Source organism: Andrena cerasifolii, chromosome 8 (genome assembly GCF_050908995.1).
Source record: "Andrena cerasifolii isolate SP2316 chromosome 8, iyAndCera1_principal, whole genome shotgun sequence".
Taxonomy (NCBI): domain Eukaryota; kingdom Metazoa; phylum Arthropoda; class Insecta; order Hymenoptera; family Andrenidae; genus Andrena; species Andrena cerasifolii.
In genome coordinates, this window is record NC_135125.1 from 4,719,490 (window position 1) to 4,747,275 (window position 27,786).

The following is a 27,786-nucleotide window of genomic DNA, read 5'->3' on the forward strand; positions in this document are numbered from 1 at the left end:
TTCACCCGAGTCTTTTAATATTACCATAGTTGTGGTCTGTTTATTCCGAAGCGTTACGCCACCAACAATACATACTTGTATAATGCCAACTCTATGAATCAGTGAGAGGAACGCCGTCACGACCATCATTTGCGTACTAAAGTTCTTGTAATCGTATTTTAAAATGATCTAGAAGAAAGGTACGTCTGTAATTATTTCCCCTTAATCACTCCTCCTTCCCCGTTAGCCGTCATTTTGTTAAATTAAAAACAGGTAACTAATTCGTCGAATAAAAATGCAGAATATTAAAATCGAAACACGAGTGAAATAAAAATAAGTGTCTCTTAAATTTTAATGCTTAGTGACATTTTTCATGGAGAAAATACTTGACGGCAAACACTTGGATAACGTTGCTTGCACCTTTGCAAAGAAGAGCTTTTTGCAGAAAATTCGCAAACTACCACTATATAACATATCTTCTAACATACTTATGCGTACGTTCTTACGCAGACGGTTTAAATTATTATACACGTCTGCATCATGTTTGCAAGCAATAATCACACAGTGTCTAATGCTATAGAATCTAAGATTCCTTGGCACTATCAACAATCGATATGACGTTAACCGTCGGTTGTCACACTGGGTCAAATTGACCCTGGAATTTTTTAAGAAAGAAACTTTCTGTCGGAACTCTTATTGCTTCAAAATTTTTTTAAGCACGATGACACTTTAAATGTCCACTTTCAACGATCGGCATATATTCTACACTGTTCAGACTTTATCTCAGAATTTTTTAGACTTAATTTAACAAATAGTTTTTAAATAACAACTGATTGAAAATTGGCAGGGTCAAATTGAAATTATGGTGGCAACCGAGGGTGAAGCCACTATAATTCTTTGCCACTTTACTGGAAAAGTAATAAATTTGCATTTCCCTTAATTCCTGCGGAATGGAAAGTTGCAATAATACTCGCTAATGAATTAAATCAACTACGAAAATTGATAATGCTAATTCATTCTAGAAAAGTAGTAGTATAGTATAGTTGTGGAATCCTTCGACAATAAGAGTGAGCCCATTTCAATTGCAAATCGTATCTATCTAATGAATAAAAATGATTGATGGTCTACATCGATATCGCCACTTTTCTTCATTAGCGAAATAGGCATCCACTTCCATAAATAACATATAGAAATTGAATAGAAAATTCTACGTTTCGCTTTTGTACGGAATTCCGGTTGGCTGACTTTTAAGAGTGGACTAGCAACAGGGAAACCGATTTTTTCCCTGAATCATGGCCACGGTTTACCGATCTCCGTGTTCTGTAAGGTTAAGGTTGCATTCACGTAGATACAATACACTAAGGTCGCATATTATGTAAACCTGTTGTGTAAACGTACCATACCTCAGCAGATTTCTCCGTGCGAGTAATGTGTTTGGTACAAATTGGAAAAATCATGAAAAAAATTTGATTCCCGCTTGGATATCATGTCTTTTGACAATAACAATATATTTATATATATAAAAGACATGATATCCAAGCGTGAATCAAATTTTTTTCAGGATTTTTCCAATTTGTATATAAATTTTCTGAAATTACCAAACCTAAACGTCCCTTTGTAAGTATTAGATGTCAGTAATGTAAAATGTTAGAAGAGTCGTAGATACTGTATTTCTCAAGCTAATTAAGTTAGTTTCAATATCTTAAGTAAACAGAAAATTATATATATATATATAATTTTATATATAATAGAAAATTATATATAGTATTGACCATAGGTAGAGGAACACCCTGTACATAAGGGACCTCAGAATTTTTCAAAGTCGAATTTCTCGAATTTGGCTAAAAAGGGCGCCTTACTGCTTTGAGAAATTAATGTCCGAGTGAAGACCTTCAAGTACATTATATTTCAAAATTTTCTGAAATTGCCAAAAATGAAGGTCCCCTTGTTAAATTTTAAGAATTATCAGGTCTCAATTTCAGAGGAGGACATTTTATGATATTTTTAGATTAATAAGCCTTACAAATTAACAGTTCCCATTAATGTCTCATAAATCGAATACTATATTTCCTCTGCATAAAATACCACATTTGTATGTGAAGCATCGCGCCGATTTAAATAAAAGTGAAAAAGGCAACAAATCAAAGGTTCTCATAGCATATTCACTGGCAATAATTTCCACGCCTAATGGATTAAAAAAAGAACGTGACCGTAAAGTTGATTCCTGCATAACATTTTCCTCCGAACTCACAATCCGACACTATGCAAAATCGAATGCGAATTCGGCGAATGTCATTGCCATCGGTCTCGGCTCTTCTTTTTCCCTTGAATGAAATGGTTGCATCGAGTCGTGTCCTATAACGAGACACCTCGAAATCCAGAGACGTCAACGTGAATCCGTCGTGTAATTACGCGTTTCGCCGGGCGAGCCGGTTCAGACCACGTGATAAGTTAATCAATCCAGTTAGGGCGAAGACTGGTCATTATAGCGGTCTCTTAATGGCAAGCAAACTGCAAGCAGAAAAGTTCGTGCCTCATAAAGAACATCAGCAGCCGAATCATTGTAACGATCGATATTTACCATTCCCCTACGAATTTTAAATTGCAAATATTCGAACCTTCTTTTCTTAATAACGCACATACAGTTACTCGCAAGAAGTCGCAATTCTAATTCTCATTAAGGGGTAACATGAATAATTTTAGGATTTTTTTAGGGGGTTTATTAAAATGAAATATAACAAAATACTTATTACACATGATTCATATTTACTGCAATTTTTGTATTAAATTATTTTCTGCAGTGATCTAAAGAACATAAAAAATTAGAAATAATTTAATACAAAAATTATTGTAAATAAATGTTGCGTGGACTTTTTGAAATATATATATATATATTTTTTAATAAAACTCCTAAAAGATTCATAAAAATCATTGTAACTGTGACGTCCCGGCTCCACCACGGTATCGCGACTTAGTGTCGACGAGCGCCACCAGAGGTCTAATCTTCTCGCTAGTCCTAATTCCCAAACTCATTTCCTATATACAAGTTCCAAATTATATCCTCTTGTGTCCCCGTGTGTGTCTAGGGTAGGGGTTGTCAGCTATAGCCCTACTGAATTGAGTCTGGCTGTCGGTCATAAATGAAACACCACCTTCTCTCTCTTCTCTTTTCCCCTTCCTCCTCCTCGATCCTGACAAAGCCGATCAACCCGCTCCGCTACAGTTTTTTACTCCATTACGGCGTTAACCAGTTGGCCCTTAGGGTTTAAGTTTAGGGTTGCGTTGGAGGCGACGGGGCAAGAACAACTCTCCTCCCTCCCCCCCTCTCGTCCAGAATGGTTCCAGCAATTTTGGACGTTTGACAAGTAACCTCCGCATGTATAACCTCTCCTCCTCTCTCTCCTTTATATATAAATCTTGGTTAATGAACTTTTGTTTTGGGTGCATTAGATTAAAAAATTCTACACTGTTTCTGTTGCGGTTTAACTAAATTTGTAAATTAATCTATTTAATTTTTGAATTGGTGAATTTATAATAAATATATTTAACTATGTTGATCAAAGTATGGTGAAATATTTTTAATTATTATATTAAATTTTATTTAACTAGTGTTTATTAAATTTTATTAGAAACTAGGATTAGATACCCTATTAGAAAAATGATTTAAATTGAATTGACTAATAAATGTTGATCATTAAAATTAACAAATGTGGCGGCTTTATAATTTATTTAGAGGAATTTGTTAATTAATTGATAATCCACGATAGGAGCAACTATTATAAATTTTATGTATTGCTGTTTGAAGAATTTATTGATGTATTATCTTTGTATTATTCTATTGATATAATAATTCAAGTCAAAATGTAGATTATTATGGGTTTCATGAATTACATTGAATTAAATTTTTGGATAAACTATTTTAATATAGTTTTGAAACTGGAGCAACTGATCCGTGCAAGTATCAGGATCGTGCAAAGAAATATGCGCCCAAATTCAGTATTTAATTTCTATAATAAATTAATTATAACAGGCAATCTGAATCGAGGTAATCAGCACAACAGTGGCGTCACCCTCAATTTTGGGTGAATTGAAATTTCAGCCTAAACCACTTCTCAGACAGCAAAATTTTAATTCTATAGTGTCCTGAGCAACCTTCGTGCTTTTGCACTGAGCATTTTGTTGCTTTACGTCGCGCAATACTGGCCTGTGCAACATTGGTCATTATTTAATGTACTAATAATATGCACCTTAGCAATTATATTTTTTAAAAAATCATATCTATGCACCTAAAAAATTTTAAGCAACGACTTTAGAACGTCAATAATTTCATTAGCCGTTATCTCAAAACAAAAGTTTTGGGTTCACGCCACTATTGCGCTGCTAGCCTCAATTTAACATTACATAAACAAGTGAAATATGTTGTACGTGTGGGGTGGGCAGATACTTTTGCGAGTAACGGTTTAAAATTCTGTAGAAGCTGCAATCGTTACAATGGCTGTCTTTAAATATAAATTAATAGTCTCGTCCCAGAAATGCTTGCATGAAAAAGTCCTTCAGCGATAACGTAATAACATAACATTATAGGTACTAGCGATAATGAGGTTCGTCGGAGTGAAAAAGAGGCTAGTCTATGCTTGGGTTATCAGATTCTGTTTGGGCATGCGCATTGGGGACCTCAGAACTGCCCTTGAATTTGGGTTATCGTGTTGCAAGTATGCAACTTCTGTTGGCATTTTCTTACTTCCGCCACGCAATCTGGTGGCGAAAATTAAAGCAATCTAATCGGGTTAGCTATCACGTGCGATTGGCAGTATTGGGAATTTCGACTGTTTGACGATCGATTTTGTAAAATTTAACAGACTATTTAATGACAAAAACATTATTGCACTGTTTCAATACTTGTGTGACACCAGTCCTGTGACGCGATTCACCCGATTACAGAGGTTACTTTAGTAGATGGCGCTGTCGCAGTATTTCCCAATAGTGACTGTCATATCTCGGTATTAGTTCGGGATATAGAAAGTTCTGGAAGATTTATAAGGATTCTTAATACATGATAGGAAGTAACTGTATTATTCTCGTTCTAGTATCTATTCCCCTCTCCTCCCTTGCTTTTACGTGTGCCGTACCGACAGTGCATCGGTATGCATGTCAATTCACATTTAGTATGCATTCCAAGCTAGATGCATGCAGATATAAGCTCACAGGCGTACTTGCAAGTACACGGTACAGATTGGAATTCTTTACATTTTCCGTTGGTCGATTGCCGTAATGCTTCCAGCTATTTATTTCTCGACACTGTTTAATTTGTCGATGTCCAGTTTCATTGCGAATATTTGCACGTAGGTTAATCTATAAAGTGCATTTACAAAGAGAGGTCCCCGAGGCTCTTCGTGTTTGTTTCCCCTTTTTATTTCTGTTGCCCTGAATTAATTGAAAAAAGGAAGAAACAAACCCTGGTAGTATTTATTGTTGGCATTTTTAGGGCCAACTAATTCCCAACTTGGGGATACTGTGGACCAACCAGAAATGCTACTAGGGAATATTCTTTTACTTACTGTACAGTAACAGGCAGGACCGTTAAAAAACAATATTGCCGCCCTTATTAATTCAATATTCTTTAATTAAGAATTTAATACGCAGTGCTTACTTTTGTATCTATACATACATAATTTTAAACAGTTATCATGCAAAAGAGTTTCGATTATTATTCTTATTAATAAATTTTTTTATATATAATATAACGGCCTGCCGCCGCCCCTAGGTTTGGCCGCCCAGGTGCAGGGGCACCTTCTGCACCCCCGCTAGGAACGGCCCTGGTTTTCTTTTAGGAGGAGCATTCAATTTTCAAAGAGTACCATGGTCAATTAGTGGAATTAGATGCAGTAATAAAAAAGTGACCATCGACTTGTAGAAGGTCAGATTACATGTGTCTTTAGCAACACTGGAAAAACAGAAAATTAATTGAGGACCTTGCAGCAAGAAGGGTGCAGCTCTATAATTTGCAGCTCCATTTTATAACTATTTTTAAAATGATTGATTTGACTTAACATTAAAAAGAGATCACTAATTGAAAAATATATATTTTTACACAATAATTAGTAGTTATTGAGTTGATAAGTTTTTATTTCTATTTTTGGCGAAAAATATTCTATAATAAAAATATTAATATTTGTTTATTTGCAATAGATTTTTGTTTTATGTATATTACACGTCATAACTCAAAAACTCTTGCGGCAAGGTCCTTAATTGAGAAGCACATAACTACCCACTATATCGATTGCTTAGTGCACAAATATTGTAAGTCCACTTTTAGAATTTTCGAGAAAAACAGGTTTAACCGTGCAATGTGTATAAGATTCATGGACATAAGATGGACAAAAAATATTATTTTTGACAAATTTATGAAGTAGATATAAATGTGATTTTTAAACAGTCAACAACTATTTGTTGCATATAAAAACTGAAATTTCACAAAAAGTTGACAATCAATCTTTGTGCACTAAGCTGTCGATATGTTTTCATACTCTACCCTCTAACTACCAGCTATCGAAGATCCTCCAAACCTGTTTAAATAAAAGAAAATTAATAAATGGTGCGTAAATCGTTGGAGCTGTAAATCAATTTTTATTTTCCAGAAGTATGCAATTTTATAGAAGCTACGTTGAACACCATATGAACTGTATACGAACTATTAATTTATTTATTAATATTCAAATAAGTTACTCTAATTTTTCCACAGAAATAAATGAGGGACACCAAAACTTCGACCAACACAATTGTCTGATTTGAATCCTATATGGGATTTCCCTACAGAACTATGTCAAGGATAAAATGTACTTGCGTCCATTTGATTGCGAGGAAGGCTTAAAGAACGAAATAGAATGAACTGTTTGAATCGAAATATAGGTCACCTTAATTCTGTGACGAAAGAACGAAAAACTTCATGAAACTCCTGTTGTAATAATGGAACATCTGAGCACTTCTCAGAACAAAGCGTCTGTCTTATTAAGAAATTTGAGTCACGTCGCGAAGTGTCCATTCTTCGAACACTTTACCCAACATTTTTGTACCAATGATGGAAAAATATTGCACGTGACAAAACACATGGTTCCCTTGAAACACGTGCGATATTATTATAAAATCTTCTAATTGTCAATAAATGGTATTTTCCTTTATAAAAGTAATTTTTTGCCAAAGGGAAGCAATTTTTTATTAACAAGGAAAAAGAGTGTGGTTTCAAAAATACGTCTCATTTTTTGAAAATCCAAGAATCCTTTAATATACTAAATATAATTTTCTCGCAGCTCGATATCTATTTGAAAATTTCAAATATGCTGTTTCAAGTGTATTATTTCCTTCCCCAATGTTAAATATGGAATTAAACATCAACCTAAATTTTCCCTTCGTCGAAACAAAAGTTTCCCTCGGATACATCTGAGTTTATCGCTACGAGTGCCTTGAAAATCGCGCTACGCACCGTAAACACGTATTCGCGCAAGTCATTAGATAAAATACCTGACGTAAGAGCGCGTAACCATACCAGCCTATATGTGGTTATTCTCATCAAACATTCCATAAACATTCATTGTTTTCACGCAAAAAGAGCAAACCCGGTGGAATATTCTGCTGCTTTAAGCCCAATTCACTGCACCCATAATCAATGGCGGATTTAAGAAAAAAGGCCCAGGTGACAAAGGTTCTGAGGGGCCCACTTTTTCGGGAAAATGAAGAGGTAGTTTATTAAAAGCGGGGTAAGGGTAGTAGTACAGAAAATAAATATAGTTTGGATAAAACAATTTTTTTAAGGAGGGCCCCTAGGGGTCCTCTGGAGGGCCCATTTTTCAGGAAAATGAAGAGGTAGTTTACTAAAAACGGTCTTAGTGTAGTAGTACAGAAGAAATATAGTTTGGATAACACAATTTTTTAAGGAGGGCCCCTAGGGGTCCTCTCGAGGGCCCATTTTTCAGGAAAATGAAGAGGTAGTTTACTAAAAACGGTCTTAGTGTAGTAGTAGAGAAGAAATATAGTTTGGATAAAACAATTTTTGTAAGGGGGGCCCATAGGGGTCCTCTGGAGGACCCATTTTTTTCAGGAAAATGAAGAGGTAGTTTACTAAAAAACGGTCCTAGTGTAGTAGTAGAGTAAAAATATAGTTTGGATAAAATCATAATTTTTTGAAGGTTGGGGCCCTGGGGGGCCTTCTGGGCAGGGCCCAGGCGGCAACTGCCCATCGGCCGCCCTGTTAAATCCGCCACTGCCCATAATAATATTCGCAATATATTTTCTGTGTGTGCGATTCTTGTTCTCGAGATCTTCGAAAACACGCATGCACCGAACATGCTCAGACAAGAATCTCCAATGACGATAATTCGTCTGGCAAATTCGTGGTTTGATTAGCGAACACCAGTTAATTTGCGGAAATTGCCATGAAATTTGTAAATTTTTTATCAACACGATCTGATTACTACAGAAGGTAACATGGCTATATTATATTAGTGAGAATTAAATTTGTTCCGTACAGTCTGTTGAATTAATTTGGCAGGAATGTATTGGGATAAAGGATAAAAAAACAGAATAACCAATTAAATAATATTATCAGCAAAAACGTAATTACTCCGCAGGTGATTACCTGAATTACGCACACTTGTGGTTATTAAAGAATGCAACGATATTCTATGTACCATAAAAAAAATGTGACTTTTTATCTCTCCAGATTATTTATCTATTTTATATAATTTAGGAGTTTTCCATGAGAACATTGTACACTGCTGAACAAAATTAAAGGATCACTATAATTTGTCGAAAATTTTTGTCATTTTCCAATGGCTTTCTTTTCGCGAAAAATGGTCGTCCCGGCATTTTGAACAGTGTTTAAGGGTACTTTCAACTCGAAAGAAATGTGGACACGTGAATGATTCCATGATTTCCCTTGAAGTGGCATCGTGTCTTGTAAAAAATGGTACATATGCAATTTTTGGGATCATTTTCAAATGAATTTTATATGTGAAAAAAGAACCTCATTAAATTGGCAACTAAAGGCTCTGAAAGGGAAATTTCTTAGCATTCCAAAAATTTTCTGCGATCATGCGTTCGCAACTTATAGGCGTTCAAAGTGAAAAGTACCTTTTTTGGTTTGATCGCGAATAACTCGGTCAATAAAAATCATACAACAAAACAACAGAAAACATGATTGAAGAGAAATGTTTTCTTTACTAGAGTCCTGCGTTGGATTTATCTGAAAACAATTTTTTGGCCCATGCGTACGCTCGAATTAGCCAAAAAATTCTGAAACTTCGATGTCTGCGTTTCATCTTAATAAAACAGCATCATAATGGATGAAAAATTGAGTCGTCGATTCAAAACCTAGAAACTTCAAGCGTTAAAATGTTTTTCCTGAATATTTTTGCGACCTTTTTTCGCGGAGGTACAACCATTTGAAAATGACTAAAATTTTCGGGGAATTATAGTGATCCTTTAATTTTGTTCAATCAATTTTGTGGCCAATCAATTGCCATGGTATAGTAAAAGAAGGAAAACTGATATTCCTTAAACAAGATGCAATCTGCATTTACGGTTTATGAAGCACTGGAAATACAGAAGTTGCAGTATGGCCCTTAAAAATAAGCTTTATACAGTGAATTTCATTACTTCTTAAATGAAAATTACCGCAAATACAGTGGGTTTTCTCGATGGAAATATTGATTTCGACAGAAATAAGAAACCTACTGAAAGATAACAATTACCTCGCCACATAATTACAGTTGCATAATACAAGCTCTTGTTTCCCTTAAACTCTGTCTGATTGAAAGCCACCATTACCAGCAGACATTATATTTCTCATTGATAACATTAATCCAGGTTCATGCCTGAAAGGGTTAATACGTAAGGTAAAATTTGTATTCGTTCTAGGTATTCTTTACCGTGCTTAAGTTATAGCGTCAGCGCATCGTTTATACTATAAATAGTCAGAGTAAATTGTTCGTTGTTATTTAATTCCAGCATTCCATTGTAAAAGACCGCGGCGACGTGAAAAATGTTTCAAGTGATTTCCTCGGTCAGTAATCGTCGATGAATGAAAAATGAGCGGTGTTTCTTGGTAAACAGACTTCTGGACGTGCCCCGGCCGGATTTACTTAGTACACGTAACACGTAGCAGCCTGTCTTAACCGAGAGATTCGCACGATCGAGCTCGCGTGCGACGTGCAATCAAAGTCAAGGTGAAATCTGGAAATTTCCAAATGCTGGGGCTGAATCATTCCCCTGTACCAGATCTCTGCTACTATGAAAACGAGAGAGAGAGAAAGAGAGAGAGAGAGAGAGAGAGAGAGAGAGAGGGAGAGAGAGTCAGCATAACTTTCTATGAGTATTATGTGACAGGACTATCGGTAGAAATTAGTTTTCCTTTACCCTTTCGGGAGAATTATTTTAATTCGTTTTAAATGGAGGATTTAGCTTTTAATGGGGAATTTGACCTTTCGGGCTTTGAGAAGAATTATTTCAATTTACTTTATAACTTTCAAATGAGAACTTATCCAGTTTCGTCCCTGCGAGGAGATCCTTTCAATCTATTTCAAATTCAAGAATTAATTTTTAAAGGAGAAATTATTTTCTTCCTTTTGAGTACTTTGTTAATGTGCATTGAGTTAAGAAATTAAAGCAAAGGCGAGGAATCAGTTCCTTCACCCCCTTAAAAGTATCCCCCTAAATTAGATTAACGGACAGTTCATACGTTGTTAAATATACCGCGTCGCTCCAGATATAAGTGTCATAATTTTATAGATAAGTACGTATACTAGATCTTCTGGTATATTGTATAAATTATCTGGATCGTTTATCTACATTATACCACACTAAAAGCTATAGTTAGTAATAATTATTATTCATTAATTTTGCGAGAATCGTGCTAACGAAATGTGCTTCATTGGAAGAGGACCACTTAAGCCAAAATTTTATTTTTGTATACTTCATGTTGTTGTTCGTAATAAAATTGAGTCAGTATGAGGATTAATATCAGGTTTTGATCTGTTAGGATCTAAAATTCTCATTTTCTTATAGAAGTGATACGACTTAGGTACAATTAGTGACGAATGAAGTGAGAGATATATAGTAGCGCTCAAAAGTATTTGGTCACTTGTTATAGGTTCCTGCCCCCCCCCCCCCTCCCAACAGCTCGAAGGCAGCTGTGGGATTTTAGTGAGTAGGGGAAGGAAAGTCCTACAGTACCGGGCACAGTGCACACTACCGGCCAAACCTAGATCTCACTTCTAATGTTAGTTAATTGCACTATCGAGGGAGAAATAAGTAAATACTATAGTTCTGAGCAACGTATTTTGGTGACGTTCTTTTTTCTTCAGTATTACCAGAGTTTTAAGACGTTTAACGTTTACGCTGATTTTCCGTACGACAAAAGTTATTTTTCATAGCTGATTTCTTATTTTTCAGGTAAATAAATAATTCTGTCATATTACGTACATTATTTTTAGACTATAGGTATACTATTAGGTATACATAAATACCTCGGTTTTGCAATTTGCTTTGTATATTACACATCAAACCTAAAACATTTTTTACGTGATTGTCGTACAGTACCGGCTAATTTTTTTAAAAAATTTTCCTATAGTTAAAGTCCTTAGGTTTTTCTTCTTTGATTTTCAGCAGAAAATGTCCGAAATTAAACAGAAAAGAGGAAAATGGGCGCTTCGAAAATGCTACTATAAAAACAAAATTAGACTAAAGTTAACTAAAGTGAACTTAAACTAGGTTTTGATGAACAAGTCACTGAGTGCATCATTTATAAAGAATCATTCAACGAAGATTTGGTGCAGTGCAGCAAATGTAAGGGTTGGGTTCACGAGCACTGTACAGGCCAAGAAAGTATCGGTCATTTTACCTGTGATATTTTTAAATAAATGTTCTATTCTATTTTTAAATGTTTCTACTAACATTATTAATTACTTAGACCTTAAAATCTTAATATCTTAAAATTGTTCTCCGAACTGCAATTCCATTACTATTATTATTCGATTGTTACCGACACCTGCACACTTCGCCTTTCTGAAAAATAACTGTTAATCTCGATGGTTCAAACGTTTTCTTGGCACCAAAACACGTGGCAACAACGTAGCAAATTTAAAATGTAACGTTGCCAGCGTTTAAATATAACTAAAAAATTTTGAGGCAAACATTTGAATATAAGTTCCTAAATAGGATCTGGAGAGTTGAATTACCTAGAAAGCAACAATAACAGTAGTATCTGTGGATGACAGTGGCAAAATTACGCATATACTAAGAAAAAAGAAATAGCAGATTGCTAAGGGCAAGCAATGATCAACTATGTTACGTTTTATTCTATTCTCCCCGTTATCAAATTTAGGTACATGCAGCAAGTGATCAAATACTTTTGAGCGGTGGAGTAGCTGCGTATAAAAATAGGTACAATTTGCCCCTTTTTCGCCACGCGAGGAGTAAGGCCAGCCTCTGCCTGTGAGTCCGCTTTGTTTACGTCCGTTTACGACGTCACTATTTTACGGTTTATGGTTGACAATACATCGAATAGCTCCGTGACTTCGAGTCACTAGCCATTATCTGATACCCACCCTAATGGTACACCCTTATATCGTGGCCTCACCCTAGTCTTCAGTGAAGACTCTTCACCCAGCCATGAACCTACCTAACACAAAACAATCACTGCAATACCTCAGCCTTTGTTCTCAAATGTTGAATATTTTTTATCACTGAAGTGATCTGCATTTAAGTGAATTTGTATGCTGAATTAGAAGAGTCACGACCGTAAAGCACAGGATGATGAACAAGTGCATAAGCAGCAGTTAATGGATACTAGATGGAACGAGGTCTGACTAAGATGCATTAGAATTTTATTTATCAGGCGGGGAATTGTGATTTATCAGAACTGTACACACTAATGTATCATACGGTAGCAGCATTGATAGATAGAATGATAGATGATGCTGTTTAAACACGAGCCTTAGGTACAGCAAGTGAAACAGTTGTATCATTACTCGGATCGTTATTTTAGATGCGATACTAGCTATCTCCTCAAATAAAGATAAAGTAATGTATTGTAAAAATTAGATACTGTTGAATAAAGTAAACATTGTCTTATAATAAAAGAAACATCAAATTTAGTTTACTTTGTAATTCGTTGCTGTTTAATCTTCAATAAATACTATTGTTCGTAGCAGCGTTTATTCAATTGTGGGCACAGGTACATAATAGGGAGTCGCGATCTATCGTGAAACTTTTTAATTAATTTAAAATCATAGTTTGTGTTGATTTCCCTGTCAATAATCTGATAGGAGAGAAGGTGTAAATATTAGGGTGGAACGAAATGTAGGGGTAAAATATCTTTTTATTATTCACGACTTCTAATAGTGGGCAAAAGTTGCTTTTTATAATGTTATTTAAGCTGTGAGAGTTTGATCTCGATGAACAAATTTTTTGAGCTGCCGCAAGCCAGTCAAAAGTCACGCAATCAGTGAATATGAATTTTTGAATGGCTTGCGGCACCTCAAAAAATTTGTGGATCAAGATCAAACTTTCACAGCTTAAATAATTTTATAAAACGCAACTTTTGTCCACTATTAGAAGTCATGAATAATAAACAAATATTTTGCACCTATATTTCGTTCCATCTTAGTAAATATTGTGCTTATTTCTCTGTTAAGTGCTGTGATATGTCGAGAACTGAAATAATTACAACAATTAGTGTGAAACAAACAGTGATTGGCGTGTTTACTTTAACTAAAAAGTGAAAGTGTCTGTTTTTGTTCGTGAAAAAAGTTTGTCAAGGTAATTAATTAATTATTTTTTTCTCATAATAATTGACAAGTGCAGTATGTTAGTTATAGAGGCATAATTAGTCATAAAGTTGAGCTTCAAAATGCTGTATTTAGGCATTTGAAAATATCTTTCCCACGCCGAGATTTTTACGTTATTCTGAAAAAAGGATGGGACGTGGCAATGTGGACCGCGGTCTCTCTTACTTCGTCAAGTAATTCTTTCCCTTTTTGTTTCTAATTGTCAGACACAGTGACGTCCACTTTTAATACTCCTGTCAGTTTAAGGGGTAATGCTCAGTCAGGAGGCCGAAAAAAGGGTGGCCTTTGGAAATTTTTTACTCAAAAGCTATAACACATTTCTCAAAAAATCTTTTTTCCTTTTAAGCATTGCATCTAGTACCGTGCATCGTATTTTTTTTATTCAAAAATATTTATCAATAACTAAGTTATTGTCCATCACTCGAAGCTTCTCTAATAATAAAGGCTTCTGCGGTGACCACTGCTGCTCGAAAGTCGAGCATCTAAAATAAAAAATTCAAAAGAATTTACTTATTATATTATATTATCTAGTATTTGAACGAAGAATTTTTTTATCCGATGCTTAGTTTTCTTGTAATTGACGAAAATCAGGCACGATTTGTGATAAAAATTGACTTTTACTTTAAACATTAGCCATTTTTACCCAAATCAATATTTCGAAAAATCTTTCGTTCAAGTACTAAATAATATAATATAATAAGTAAATTTTTTTGAATTTTTTATTTTAGATGATTGACTTTCGATCAGCAGTGGTCACCGCAGAAGCCTTTTTTTAGAGAACCTTCGAGTTATGGACAATAACTTAGTTATTGTTAAATATTTTTAAATAAAAAAATTACGATGCACGGTACTAGATGCAATCCTTAAAAGGAAAAAAGATTTTTTGAGAAATGTGTTATAGCTTTTGAGTAAAAAATTTCCAAAGACCACCCTTTTTTCGGCCTCCTGACTGAGCATGACCCAAGTGGAAAAGTTTTTCCAACTCTCTTCTCAGGACTCGTATGAGATGGTATTTACTGGAAAGGACACGGTGTGTCAGCTAATTTCACGGTAATCCCATAATCATCTCGCTCCAAGGCACGATGAGTTCATATAAGCGTGGACAACGCTGCCCCCTGCGGCACGTTTTGCCACAGAATAATTGTGTATCAGGCTGACAGAGAAGGAATCACGTTCTCTCACCGGAAATGCATTCGCTGGTGTGCGACTAATTCTACAATTCCGCGTACCAAGTCCGCTCTTTGCTGTGTTTTCATGTTACTTTACCTTATGTGAAAATGATACGTGTGTATGGCGATGCCATACAATTCACAAACATTCGTTCGCAGATCTATCCCTTAATTCGCATGAGCATTAGCACGGTCAAATTTAATGGAATTTCAGATAAGTAAATTGAAACTGGGCGTGAGGTTTGTCGAGTGCTATGTACAGGGAAGACGTTTTATCCTGCAACCCGCGCTCGCGCGAACTTGTAAAATTAAAATTAACGTCGCAAAGAGCTATTGGGTTTAATTTAATAATTAGGTAATCGAGCCGCGCGCTCCGCTTTTATAATCGATTTACCACTCGCACCCCAGATTACTGTAATGAGGTTTGAAAATAATGTCGACTGATCTCGTCTGAGTTTTAAAAATTTTAGCTACGACAGGGTTGACCGCAGCGCTATACCCTTATACGGAGAGATTTTTCGCTACCTGCGTGTAAAAGCCCGAATAATGACGCATCGTTCCAAAAAACGACATTAACGGAAGCCCGTATAGGCGTGGCAGTGAGTAGCTAAAACATTCAGACACAAAAATTCTAGAAAAAAAAAAATTAAAACACCGCTACAATCGAAGACACGTCCCATTAGCTACCCCTTACGTCTGATCTAGGTATGCACTGCTTTAAGGATAAAATCATAAAAAAGAAAACCAGAACAATAGATTCTGAGGTTTGCAGAACTAACACAGAATTGAATAAAAATTTAATTTCTCAATTTAAGCCTATTGTTTATCAGACCCACGAATTTAAAAAACAGCATTAAATACAGTATCAAATAAACAGTTTGCAAAAGCTTTTTACAACAATTGTGGTTAAAAAAAATTATGGTTAAAAAATTGATAGAAAAAAATGAAGTAAATGTAAAATATGTTAAATTATCCATCATTAAGAGGAAATAATTGTTTCTCATTTTTCGGCGCAAATTGCATTCCAATATCTTTTATAGTTGAAAAGTTATACGAAAAAGGCCCCAAATTTTTCAACCCGGGTCGGGAAATTCTGAGTAGCTCTTTGCGACGTTAATTTGAAAGCATTTTAACACAGTGGCATGTAGCAGAGTCGAAAAAAGAGGGTTATAGTTTCAGTTTTTCTTCTGAAATACTATATTCAAGAAGTGTACCAAAATTGGCAACAATGTGCATCGAAATGTCAGGAAATGAATTTATTAATTTCTGCAAAACTGACCACATAGTTTCTTCGTAGATGCCCATAAAAAATAGGTTTACGTGCAAATTTTTCAGAAACTACGTACAGCAGTCAACGTGGCAACGTCGCACTGTCGATATGTTTAGATATTTAAATAGCGAACGACGATTCAAATTCACATGAAGGCTAATTATACTGTAAGCCATATTAGATATCCGAAATTTGTAGATAAAATATTAAATAACATAATTGTGACTTAAATTTATTTACTGTTGTTAAACAATTTTCTCAAGTTTGTCGATTTTTCTTTTCCAATATTATTCTTTTAATAAATTTACCTTTGCAACGAAACCTTTCTGACATTTTGATTATAAAAAAACGCTCCCAATGAATGCGACGTTGTCAGATCTGCTGCTCCAATTCACTACGCTAACCAATTTAACATTCTACCTTCGTATTACAATTATTTACATTAACATTGAAAATTATTATTATTTCTATAGTATCAACTACTTCATATTTATCATTTATTACCCAACTCTAATTTGACTAACGTATTTGTTTAGACTGACCCTTCAGACCATTTGCCAACGAAGTTCTTAAAAAGATTCAGATTCCAATTAAAAAATTCATGTTCACCACGCCATTCAAGATCTCGTCTTTCTGGAGTCTTACTGTATAATACCTTGCAGAGATATAGCGATGTAAAAGCAGCAGGGGGTAAAGCTAGTACGATTCCTGAGTAACTACCCCAGTTAAGGTCCCAGGAACATATTCGGTATACTTTTCGAACATTAGTGCTTCAAGGTCCTGGCAAATGTGGGAATGTGCCCAAATACGTGCAACTCTGTAATAGATGACGATTCACATATTTGAGAGCCCGCACCCTCAGAGGTACTGCTTTTCACACCACTCAAATGGGTTCCAGCTTGATCACTAGCCACAGTACCACGAAGTTGCGAACACCCTATAGAATCGTCCGAGTCTTCGGCTACTTACGATTATATCTATCCGGAACCTCTTCGTCATCCTTTACGCTCACTGACGCATGACGCGGCGGCCTCTCCGTTTCAGTAAATCCTTCCGGAAACACGGTAGACACGTTCATAGTGCCAGTCGACTTGTAAAACTGGAAGCACAAAGAAAACGCACTGTAACGATCAGATATAAAAATTCCTCGCGAATGGCACGTCTAATCTTACCGATATTACGCAAGCAGTGAATTTATTTTTAGAAATGCAAACGATACGGTATCGTAATCCGAGTAGCATTCTGAATGCGACTTAGATTGGAATCTAATGATGAATCTAATGACGAGTCGCGATAGCCTGATCTGTACGTAAAATGAAACATTAATGAACATTCGTGATTTACATTCAAAGCCATTGTCGGAGGCGATTGTTCAACGCGCACGGTTACTAAAGATTTTAACGTCCCGTGGTGAGAAATACTCCAGCACTGCCGGATCCAAATTGGCTCGGGTTTCCTGGTCGCATCCGAGCCGCTGCTAATTGAACGTTTAAATCTGATCTATTAGTACCTAGTTTAACAGGCTGTGGCAAATGCCAGCGGCGGTTTCCTACACCGGGGTGGTGCTTATCGGGAGTAACGCGAGGATAAGCTGTTAACAGAGCCACGAGTGGAGCGAAAGTAAAAAAAAAACGAAAGGGAAAAAAGGGGAATAAAATCGATTCCATCCATTACCATTTTACAGTAGTCGAGTGTGAATCGATCGCTGCTGTTGCAGCTATTTCTCCAAATGAATATATTATAAACAAAATTGATTTTTCTGCTAGTTACAGACGCATGGACTCGTTTCAGAAAACTGGCGGGGAATCGACTCATTTCACTGGTTAATTGGAGGAAATTCGTATTCCGCGACGGTCTCGATTGTCTTCCAGGCATTAACGGAGGGAAAAAGTTGTTATTGTTAGCCCGCGAACTTTCTGGGACGATTCAGAATTTTCTCGAGCACCACATACATTTCCATTATGACCCAGATGCACCTCGATTACGCTTTCCCATCTCGCATTCTAGAGTCGTCGTTTGATAAGGGCGTTGCTATTCTTATCACTGTATTATTATCATCTCGTACACGTTACACTTTCGAAGCAATTAAACGAACGAAATTCAGTATCGCGTTTCGCGAATAATAATAATAAAAATAACAATGCGCTTTCTAATAAAACATCGAACAGCTTTCGGTTGTTCTATGCTTTGAGCTTGATTACTGATTTCTATTTATAATTTTGCTTCAGTTTATTTTGCCGAACATAGTATCATTCTTGTATTAGACGAGGAACAAAAATTATTTTTCACTTAAAAATTCACTTTCGTTTTAAATTGAACTGATAGAAATTTGAGGAAACTACGATATTTTTAATAACTTATATTTTTATTGTGATATATTGTAGAGTTATTATTAAGAAGCACAATAATTAATTGCAAATATTTTATGCGTGCAATAATAACACAATAAATTGAATACTTATACTTAGTTAAAGACATATTGACTGTTAGAAAAGAAGATCAAACGCACTAAAAATAAATTATTGGACACGATCGATTAGGATTTAAACTACATTAATTTAATGCTGGTGTGAATTTGTTAAAAAATTTCATCAACAAACGTATCGAATAGTTGCATTACTACTCGGCTTCGCTCGAAATTTAGATTCTGATTTTATAAAAAAATACTTTTTTTATTTAGTTTTTTGTGTGAAAATAATCTCATTCGTCAGGCAGAATGAGTTGAGGCACATTTCGTGATTCCAGTTTTTATCGTTCGAAAGTTTTTAGGCGACAGACAAATACACAAACATATAAAAGCTTTCTGCTTTATATATGAAGATTGCCAAATATGTTGCAGCTGGTATATTACCCAAACCAAAATACATATAAAAAAACACCCAATAAAATCTGTTCAATTTAAGACACCCTGTAACAAACACAACATACCCATATTTCTTTCTATACAAAAACTCGTTAAATTCTGTAGTAAACAAATTCTATTAAAACCACCACAACACAATCTTAACTTTTTTAAAACATATCGACGAAAAACGATTTCAAAATAAACTCCTCAATTACTAATTAATACACATCAGTGCCGTCTAATTGTTTTCAGGGCCCTGAGGCGAGCTCCATATGTGGCCCTCTCAATTATTCTAAATTAAAGAAAATCAAAAATACCGCGCTAACACTCGAAGTGAATAAATATTAAAACAATTAAATAAATAAGATTAAACGTGGGGTCCATTCCACGAAAAAGGGCCTCATTTTAAAGTCTAAATTTTGTTACATTCGTTATTTTCTTTCCGTCACAGTTGGAGGGCCCATTATCAATTTTTGTATAGCTTTTACAACTTTATTTTTTTTAATGCTCCAATTTTTCGGGCCCCCGGAGCTATGGGCCCTGAGGCGCCCCTTGCCCTGATACACATACGTTCCTTAAGCCCCGTCATTTATGCGAAAAGTTCATTTAAAGTGTCCCCTTCCCGCATTATAAAACAAGCATACACATATACATTGAACGTGCACGTTGACAGTCACGAAGCGTGTCACACTCACAGGATAGTGCGTGAACTGTTTGCTGGTGGGCCGAATCGTCAAGAACTCGCGCCAGAGATTCAGATAGGAGGGTTTCTTGCCCACTGAGCGCTGCATCCCCCGGCCGACTTATATCACTGGCGATTCACTTCACCCTCGTTCAGGCCTCGTCCAGGCATAAAGCCCTCGCCACCTGCGCAGTTCGTCGAACCACGTGCCAAAGTTCACGCCAGCTTCGCACGTAAACGCAAGGAATTTTATGGGGGGTGGCCGTGAATGAGCGCGCGGAGTAGTTTCGCTGCGACTACGAGATCTTTACTAATCATGTGTGTAGCGTGACCCAAACGTAGATCTTGTGTGCACGATGCCCTTGCCACCAACCCTGTCGCAGTTGCGTGACGCAAAGATGGTCACGGGAGCACGGAACACGTGTATTGTGATCAATTTCCTCGCGACGATGATAGGGACGCTTTTGGCGAGGCTACCTCCGCTTAGGCAGTCTGCGTTTAACTTTTCCTCTCTCCAATTAATTCAGCCAATTAAGGCAATTTTTGGGCAACATTCTTCGACCGTTTGCCCACCTCCGTGGACAGTTGTTTTGCTTTTATCTTGCATATTCACAATATTTTGTATTAGCTTGTATTTGTATCTGGGATTCCGGCCCCGCAAACTGACATAACTTGGTCAATTTTTTCGAGCGAGGTACTTCTGAGGCTATATTTATATGAAAATAGAAGTCAAAGGTTGCTTTTTTTATAACAGCAAAATAGAACCCCCCCCCCCACCCTTAACTGCGGAGGGTACTAAATTGTATAATTGCGAAATTATAAGCTGTAAAAAGTTTTAAGTTTAAATGAATAATATAATACTTTAAACATAATAATAAATACGTGAGTTAACCCTTCGTTGACACTGTGGGCGTAGGCCACCCGTAAGCTGATTTTTATTGATTTCGAGGCTCTGTGCCTTTTCTAATACGTAGAATATCGTGGATATTCGTGGAATATCTCTGTTTGTTCAATTACCGAAATAGCCTACCTTCCATATGCAAAATAAATACCTTTTTCCCAAAGCTGACTTACCAACTACTTTATTTCTCAAAATATTATATCTGAACAACAACTCTGTAGATTTTTAGCTTCTAATATTCAAGCTAAACATTTTTTGAAGATTTTGCTCGTTTTTTCCTTACATATGATAATCTAGATTTTTTTTTGCAAAAACTGTGATAAAATTTCAATGAAAAAAACTATTGGAATACATTCTAGAGACCTTGAAATTGGCCCATGATTTTTTTCATAACCATTGGATTCTTTAGATGAGAATGGCGGTCGTTCAAAAATTACTCTGGGTGTGAGTCACCCAGTATGTTACAGTGGATCGAAAAAAGAGGTGTATCAACGAAGGGTTAAAACAAATTTCATACTACGAGGATATTTTCAGCACTAGAATTATAAAGGTAGGTAAGGAATTAATTGCAACTGCATGATACAAACTCTTAATCTTTCCTAAAACTCTGCTTCAATTAAAATCAATGTCAAACAATTTTTCACTGAAAATTTTACACAATACTTTACACCTCGATCAACCATCCACTGACTTAATTCTTTCAGTTTGATACAACTAGATGCCACAAACTCCTCGAAGACCACTATTCAAAATTCCTTCTGCTACAATTTTGAACAATAGACTTCACTAAAAATTTCTACTGTAAATCAAACGACAACCCCATCGCCAGTGGCGGATATAAGAAAAGAGGCCCAGGTGGCAAACATTGAGGGGCCCATTTTTCGGGAAAACGAAGAGGTAGTTTACCAAAAGGGGGTAAATGTACAGAAAACTATAGAAAAAAAGTGCTTGGATAAAATCATTATTTTTTAAGACAGGGCCCTAGGGAGGGCCTTCCGAGCACGGGCCCATTTTTCGAGAAACTAAAACGGCAATTTACTGAAAACGAACTCAGTGTAATAATACAGAAAAAAATATAGTTTGGATAAAATCATAATTTTTGCGAGGGGCCCTAGTGGGGCCTTGCGAGCAGGGGCCCAGTTAAATCCGCCACTGCCAGTCGCCCATTGCCTTCTTTGCAATAACTATCCACGGTACCAGTGTTCCTATCCGCAGTAAACAATACTCGGCCGAATATTTTCAAGCAATTGTGGCCCTGCATAAACACTTGGCGTAAAGCACCTCTACCCTCGGCGTCGGGATATCAAGGACGGTGATAAAAGTCTCGTTTAAAGGTCGCCTAACAGTCTTTGACCACGACTTCCGGTCATCGCCTGCAAAGTCTGACGTTAACTGCTCCTTGGTGGCCGAGATCTAACCAGTTGATACGGTTTTCCAAGTGGGTCGTCGTTACTTCGAATAAGGCCTCCTCCTCCGGATAACGCGCGCGGGCTGTCGGTCGAATTTTCTACGCGCGTAAATCAGGGTGGATCGGCCACGTGGTGAAAAATATATTTTTCATTCGCCGCGAATCGATACTCAATCCTCTTAACCTTCCCGCGGCCTATATCGAAGCTGTTAACTGATATTACAGCAATGGTGAGCTCGCGTGCGGATAAAATCGCGACAATTAGCATACGTGAGGTCAGTCGATGGAGTCAATGAGAAAGAGGTATGATGGCACGTCACACCTGCAGTGTCTCGCACTCCTTGTGACGATCCTCGTGAAATATTACAACGTCTCCCAATTCACTTGTTAACGAACGTTTAATTGTTACCAATATTCCCCCTTGTAAACCAGCTCGATGGAGGTCTCGCTGTCTAATTTAAGTGGATTCGCTGAAGGTATTTATTATTTTCGAGATCGAACACTCTTTAATAAGATTAGAACCTACAAATCTGACATTTCTATCATTTATCTGATACTGTAATGCAAAGTGAGTCATCTGACGTTTCGTAACCTATAGTGCTGTAGAGTTTTGAGGCTTCAGAAATTGAAGGGTGTAATAAGGGGACAGGGGACTAGCGCTTGGAAACGTTAGGACAGATTGGAAAATTAAATGTTGTTAAACTGGATTTTTAAAAAATATAGCGTTGTAAAGCTCGTCACGCCACACATTTTTTCTATTTACAGGTTTTTTCTCCAATCATTACTGATCGAGATTAAAATTATAAACAAGAAAATTGTCTTCCTCCAAAGTAAATATTTCTTTAAACATAAATTACGATAATTTAATTTGAACTTTTTCGTCTTTCGGGCGCTAGACTTTCCATTGGTGATATTTCTTTTTGTATAGGTTTTACCGTGCAAAGTAACGTATGTATTAGGGTCTAATTATTTTCGATAAATTCACTTGCTAAAGCAGCTACTTCATACATATTACTATACTTCTATATTACAACATTTTGAGTGAAAAGAATATTTATTAAAAGTTAAGGATCCTCATCCAAAAAGTTACGTTATCAAAAAGCTAATTAGTAACTATTTTAAAATCATTAATCTACTTGGTAAGCAATATTTATTTTTCGAAATATAAGTTTACATGCCACTCTCAGTGTCATTATTGAAATATAAAAGAAATTTCTTAAGTATCTAATTACACGAGAGGTGGCATCAAAGTTTTAATACGTGACGTTTTACATAAATCACGGCGAATAACGTGTAAAGCGTGCTCGTTTGGGAATCGTCTGGAATAAAATATGCGGAAGCTCGTAAATAACATTTGTGTGCAACGCAATTAGTATCGACTGGTGTGTGTTTTACTCAACACGAATCTCCTAGCACAGCGCTTGATATATCTACAGGATAACACAAACAATCTTGCGCAATTCATTTTTCATACATATCTACGTATAATTTACTGCTTGTCCTGTATTATATTACGTCCTCTATCGACTTGTAAAGTGCACTAATAAAATTCATTCCTTGTACATCTAAATGCTTAGTAAAGTACACCTATTTATAAACCCTGAAACGCTATTAATTCTTGGCATTAATTTCAGTTAAATTTGAGGCACCTTATGGCTTCTCCCCTTTATAAAAAAAAATCCCAGGAGGCTCCTCGAAGATTAACAAATTCGTATTTTTAAACACAGCTTTGTCAAGGACAACACGAATGGTATTCTTCGAGCAAGTACCTGCGTATAAGCTCTAAATCGAGAACTAATGGACACCAGGGTGTGTTGAGGGCGAGGCGCCTGGTTTTCATTAAATCGACTTCTTAATACTTGACACAAAACAGTTTCAGTACCGCGAATTTCTTACACGCCCTGTCTCCCAGGGATCAATTCAATCGTAATTGATCTTCGTACTACTCCCAACACACCGCTAACTAAACTCAAAATTCATGGGAGAACACGTGGAGATTTTCAAAAAGGAGGAGGTTATAAATTCGACCCGTATGTATTTTTTTTATATTTGTCCCCGCATAACTCCTCAGCACATGGACCGTTTTTATGATATTTTTTAATTCAAAAGGGGGTGTATTTCACTTTAATAAAATGGTAACCCTCTGCACACTACAGTTTGAAATAAAGTTAAGTTCCTGGAATTAAATGAATTGTTGATTTTGAAATCACTATTTTTTCCAATTCCAAAATTCTACTCCTCTTAATATGAATATTATTGTTTTATTCTGGGTAGCCTGCTCCTAATCTATGTGACACGAATTCTGAAATATAATTCTTTGCAGGGGAATTATCTTATTTCTGTCACCGTTCTTAGTTCAAACTTTCCATTGATCTCTCTCGATATATTTAATAAGCAAAAGATCCCGCCGTTTTCATAATGAGAAACGATGAAACGGCAACACGATGATTTCTTATCGCATTTTCCAGGATGCCAAGCGCAGTGCGTCGTCCAGTTTTTGCGCAGCGGCGCGTTCATTGGCATCGAAGAACAATCGGTGTTCCACGAAAAGAGATGCGTTTACTGGGACGAAGATAATTACTAGTAACGACCTGGGAGTAGATGAGAGCAGACAGTCGTCTGGGTGAAATGTGGAACGTAAACGACCATAGGCGAGGGAATACGTTCTTATCGCACACATCCTCGCCTTATGGAAAAACAGACTTGACAGCGCAGAACACGAGAAAGGAGCGGTAATGATGATGTTCCTGTTATACTATTTCCAAGAATGCGCATGCCTTCAGCTCGCATGTGCGCGCAAGAAGCGTAAAATATGAAAATTGTGTCACGTTTTTTGAGTGGAACAGCTGGCTCTCGGTGACCTTTGCTGTTCGTCGAAGAAATTTATCAGAAAGGATGTGGTGTACACTGTAACTGATAAACAGGTACTTTTATATCGCCAGGAAGTGAAAAGATTCTTGTTATGGTTAATCAAAATTCGATTATTTGGCAATGGAAGCATTAATATGTTGAATTTAAAAATGTTCTTTAATTTAATAAACTAGGGTTCCTGAGAAACCTTGTTCTTCTATTGATTTTATTTACTCACTTATTTAAGCTTGATTTGCTGGAGTTTCAAAAATGCGAAGAACCCCTTAAATTAGGTTTTGGAAAATACGCTTATTAGCAATGGGTTTTTTTATTTCAATCTGCTACTATTTATCTTTATTTGTTTTTATTTTTTATGCTCTTCTAAGTATTGTGTTTAAAGAATTTTTGGTAAGAAATTAAGTATGTTGTAAGATTCTCGTATTAACTATAACCAGAGATGGGCAAAATTTTTATTTAAATAAAGAGTTCGAATATCGAATAAAAATTTAAAAAATTACTCGCCACGTGTCGAATAAATTCTCGTCGAATAGAAACATTAACTTTATTCGTCGAATAGTCAAAGTAACTTTCATTCAATGTTTATTTTTTATTTAGTTAATGCTCAACTCTGATTATAACAATGTGATAACACAATATAACGTCACTACACTATACGATTGTTATTCCTAGTGACTTAGTACACAATACAAAATAATCTTATTTATAATAAGAGGATTAACTTTAAGAATGCACTAATTATAGTACTGTCATAAATGGAACAATTTTTCTAATTGTTGTTGTGTAACATTTAATTGGAAAATAATGTACGTTTTGTAGCAAACCGTTCGCGTTTGGTTAACAGAAGCAGGCAACTTAATCTCGTTAAGGAAGCTGATATATGAACGAATTAAATCATTCTCAAGTAGAGAATCGGCGGAGGCGTGCGCTGCTGCGTTCAGAAATGCAAATTGACCAGTCGATTAATCTGTAACACTAAACGATTCATCCTGTATGTTCATTTTTATATCTGCCGATGATCAACCTCGAATAATATTCTTTTTATAAATCATATCTCCAGTTGCTCGGAAGAAAGAACAGAGTGGTACTAAAAGATGATCCCAAAACCTAGAAACTCAAGAACCAGGGACTCTACTCAATCAAATGGAAATCGTACATATTCATCTATCTTCTTATATTATAAATTATTATTTATTTATTATTAAATTGTATAATTATATACTTATATAATCGTTGTGCCAAGAAGGGATTTTTTGAAATTCCAACCCGAAGAGGGTAAAAAGGGGTGAAATATGTTTTCTCAGATTCCTTATTATTTCTTAGGCCTGATTAGGTATCAACTTGGTGTTCACTTCGAAAGGTTACTACCCGCATATATGCCTAAAAACCAATTTCATGATTTTGCTCTAATCAACGAGGTGTCATCTAGTAGGGGAAAGTGGGGTAAAACGGAACACCAATGTTTCTGTTAGATAAGAGCTGCGAATGAGTTGGTATCGCGCGGCATGGAACCAAAGGGTCCTCATAGCATTTTGTGATAGACCATAGACCCCTGCACGCGTTATTTTTCCATTAAGAGAGTTGGAAAAATTTCCGGTATCAACGTTTCAATATTGCGTTGGACTTTCGACCACTTTTCGGTACTTGGGTTTGGGAAATTAATAACGGCAAGTACATCGTTGGATTCTATAGCCCTTACGCTACATTTTGACGTATATAAAAAGTTGTTTACCTCGCGCTGAAGTGTAAATATTAAATGTTTACTAAATTACTGCACGTTGGGCAAAACGGAACACTTTTCGTGGGGTAAAACGGAACGCCTATTATACATGGGGAAGAATGGAAACGTCTCTTAGTACGTGTATATTTTCTCTGTTAATTATTATATTGTAGATTATACTTTTAATTACTATCCTTATTATTATTTTCCGTAATTTTCATGTTATCTAATAAAATATTTTCTCTTATATGTATAATATATATTTTTGTTATAATCTATTTGCAATAGTTATACCTAAAACATATATTTACAGATTTTAACATAAATCAATACATTTTAAATCATAAAAATAAAAATTTTGTACGTTTACACGGTCTTCGAGTGGGTGTTCCGTCTTACCCCACCATTTCAGCGAGGCGAAGATTTCAATACCTCCGTTAAATTTCATTTTCCGTCGTTCCCAAAGATTTTTCTTAACAACCACTTTGATTTTCTTATAGTCTAAGGTCTACTGAAGACTCCTGTTGCAGTCTCGTGTCTTTTTCTCCTCCCGATTTTAAGTTATCACCCTCCAAAGTTAAGCGTTCCGTTTTACCCCACCTTCCCCTACTATCTTTTCTGAATACAATGCCGCTTGGTTTATAGTAAATTTCGCAAAATTGCAGATTTGGCAGCTAAAAACAAACGCCAAGCGGCAACCTATAGCGTCACCTTTGCCCAGAAACTTTAAAGGGGACTAGACAGTGGAAAAAACTATTTTTATTATTGCATTTTCCGAAAGTACTATCTTTTCTGAATAAAATGCCGCTTGGTTTATAGTCGACTTCTGCCAACTGCAAACGGTTTCCTTCGCTTCCTACGAACGTACGCAGCAGCACACTCGTGCTCGGCATTGTCTGCATAGCAGAAGATACGGTCTATGCACACTTCCAGGTAAACCGTTAAATTCGCAGCCGATGATTGTGCACGTCCGATTGAATGTCAAGAAAGAATGCTGAACAAATAAGGGGGTAAAGACAGCGCGATGTCTATCTGGCAGGGGCGTAATGCGAGCGCAGGGAAAGATTGGTGCGTACAAATTACACGCGCTGGCTTTCTAATTC

General features: G+C 36.1%; 1 protein-coding gene and 1 long non-coding RNA gene across 3 annotated transcripts in view; one reads left to right on the forward strand and one right to left on the reverse strand.

Annotated features, from left to right (window-relative positions):
* The window catches only part of LOC143372246 (aquaporin AQPAn.G), an 81,686-nt gene extending 61,776 nt beyond the window's left edge, over positions 1–19,910 (reverse strand). The window contains exons 1-2 of one of the 2 annotated variants that reach the window (XM_076818298.1): positions 19,800–19,910; positions 17,229–17,358 (exon numbers count right to left, since the gene is read on the reverse strand). In XM_076818298.1, the coding sequence (XP_076674413.1) occupies positions 17,229–17,358; positions 19,800–19,895 (226 nt within the window). In that variant the 5' untranslated portion in view covers positions 19,896–19,910. Of the gene's footprint in view, positions 1–17,228; positions 17,359–17,431; positions 17,516–19,799 lie in introns of those variants that run through there. The other variant, XM_076818299.1, reaches the window with a different exon arrangement.
* A 2,293-nt stretch (positions 19,911–22,203) lies between these two features.
* On the forward strand, positions 22,204–26,189 carry LOC143372032 (uncharacterized). The gene is made up of 4 exons (XR_013086183.1): positions 22,204–22,571; positions 23,730–23,845; positions 24,564–24,995; positions 25,783–26,189. It is a non-coding gene; the product is annotated as an uncharacterized LOC143372032 (long non-coding RNA).
* Positions 26,190–27,786: the final 1,597 nt, after the last annotated feature.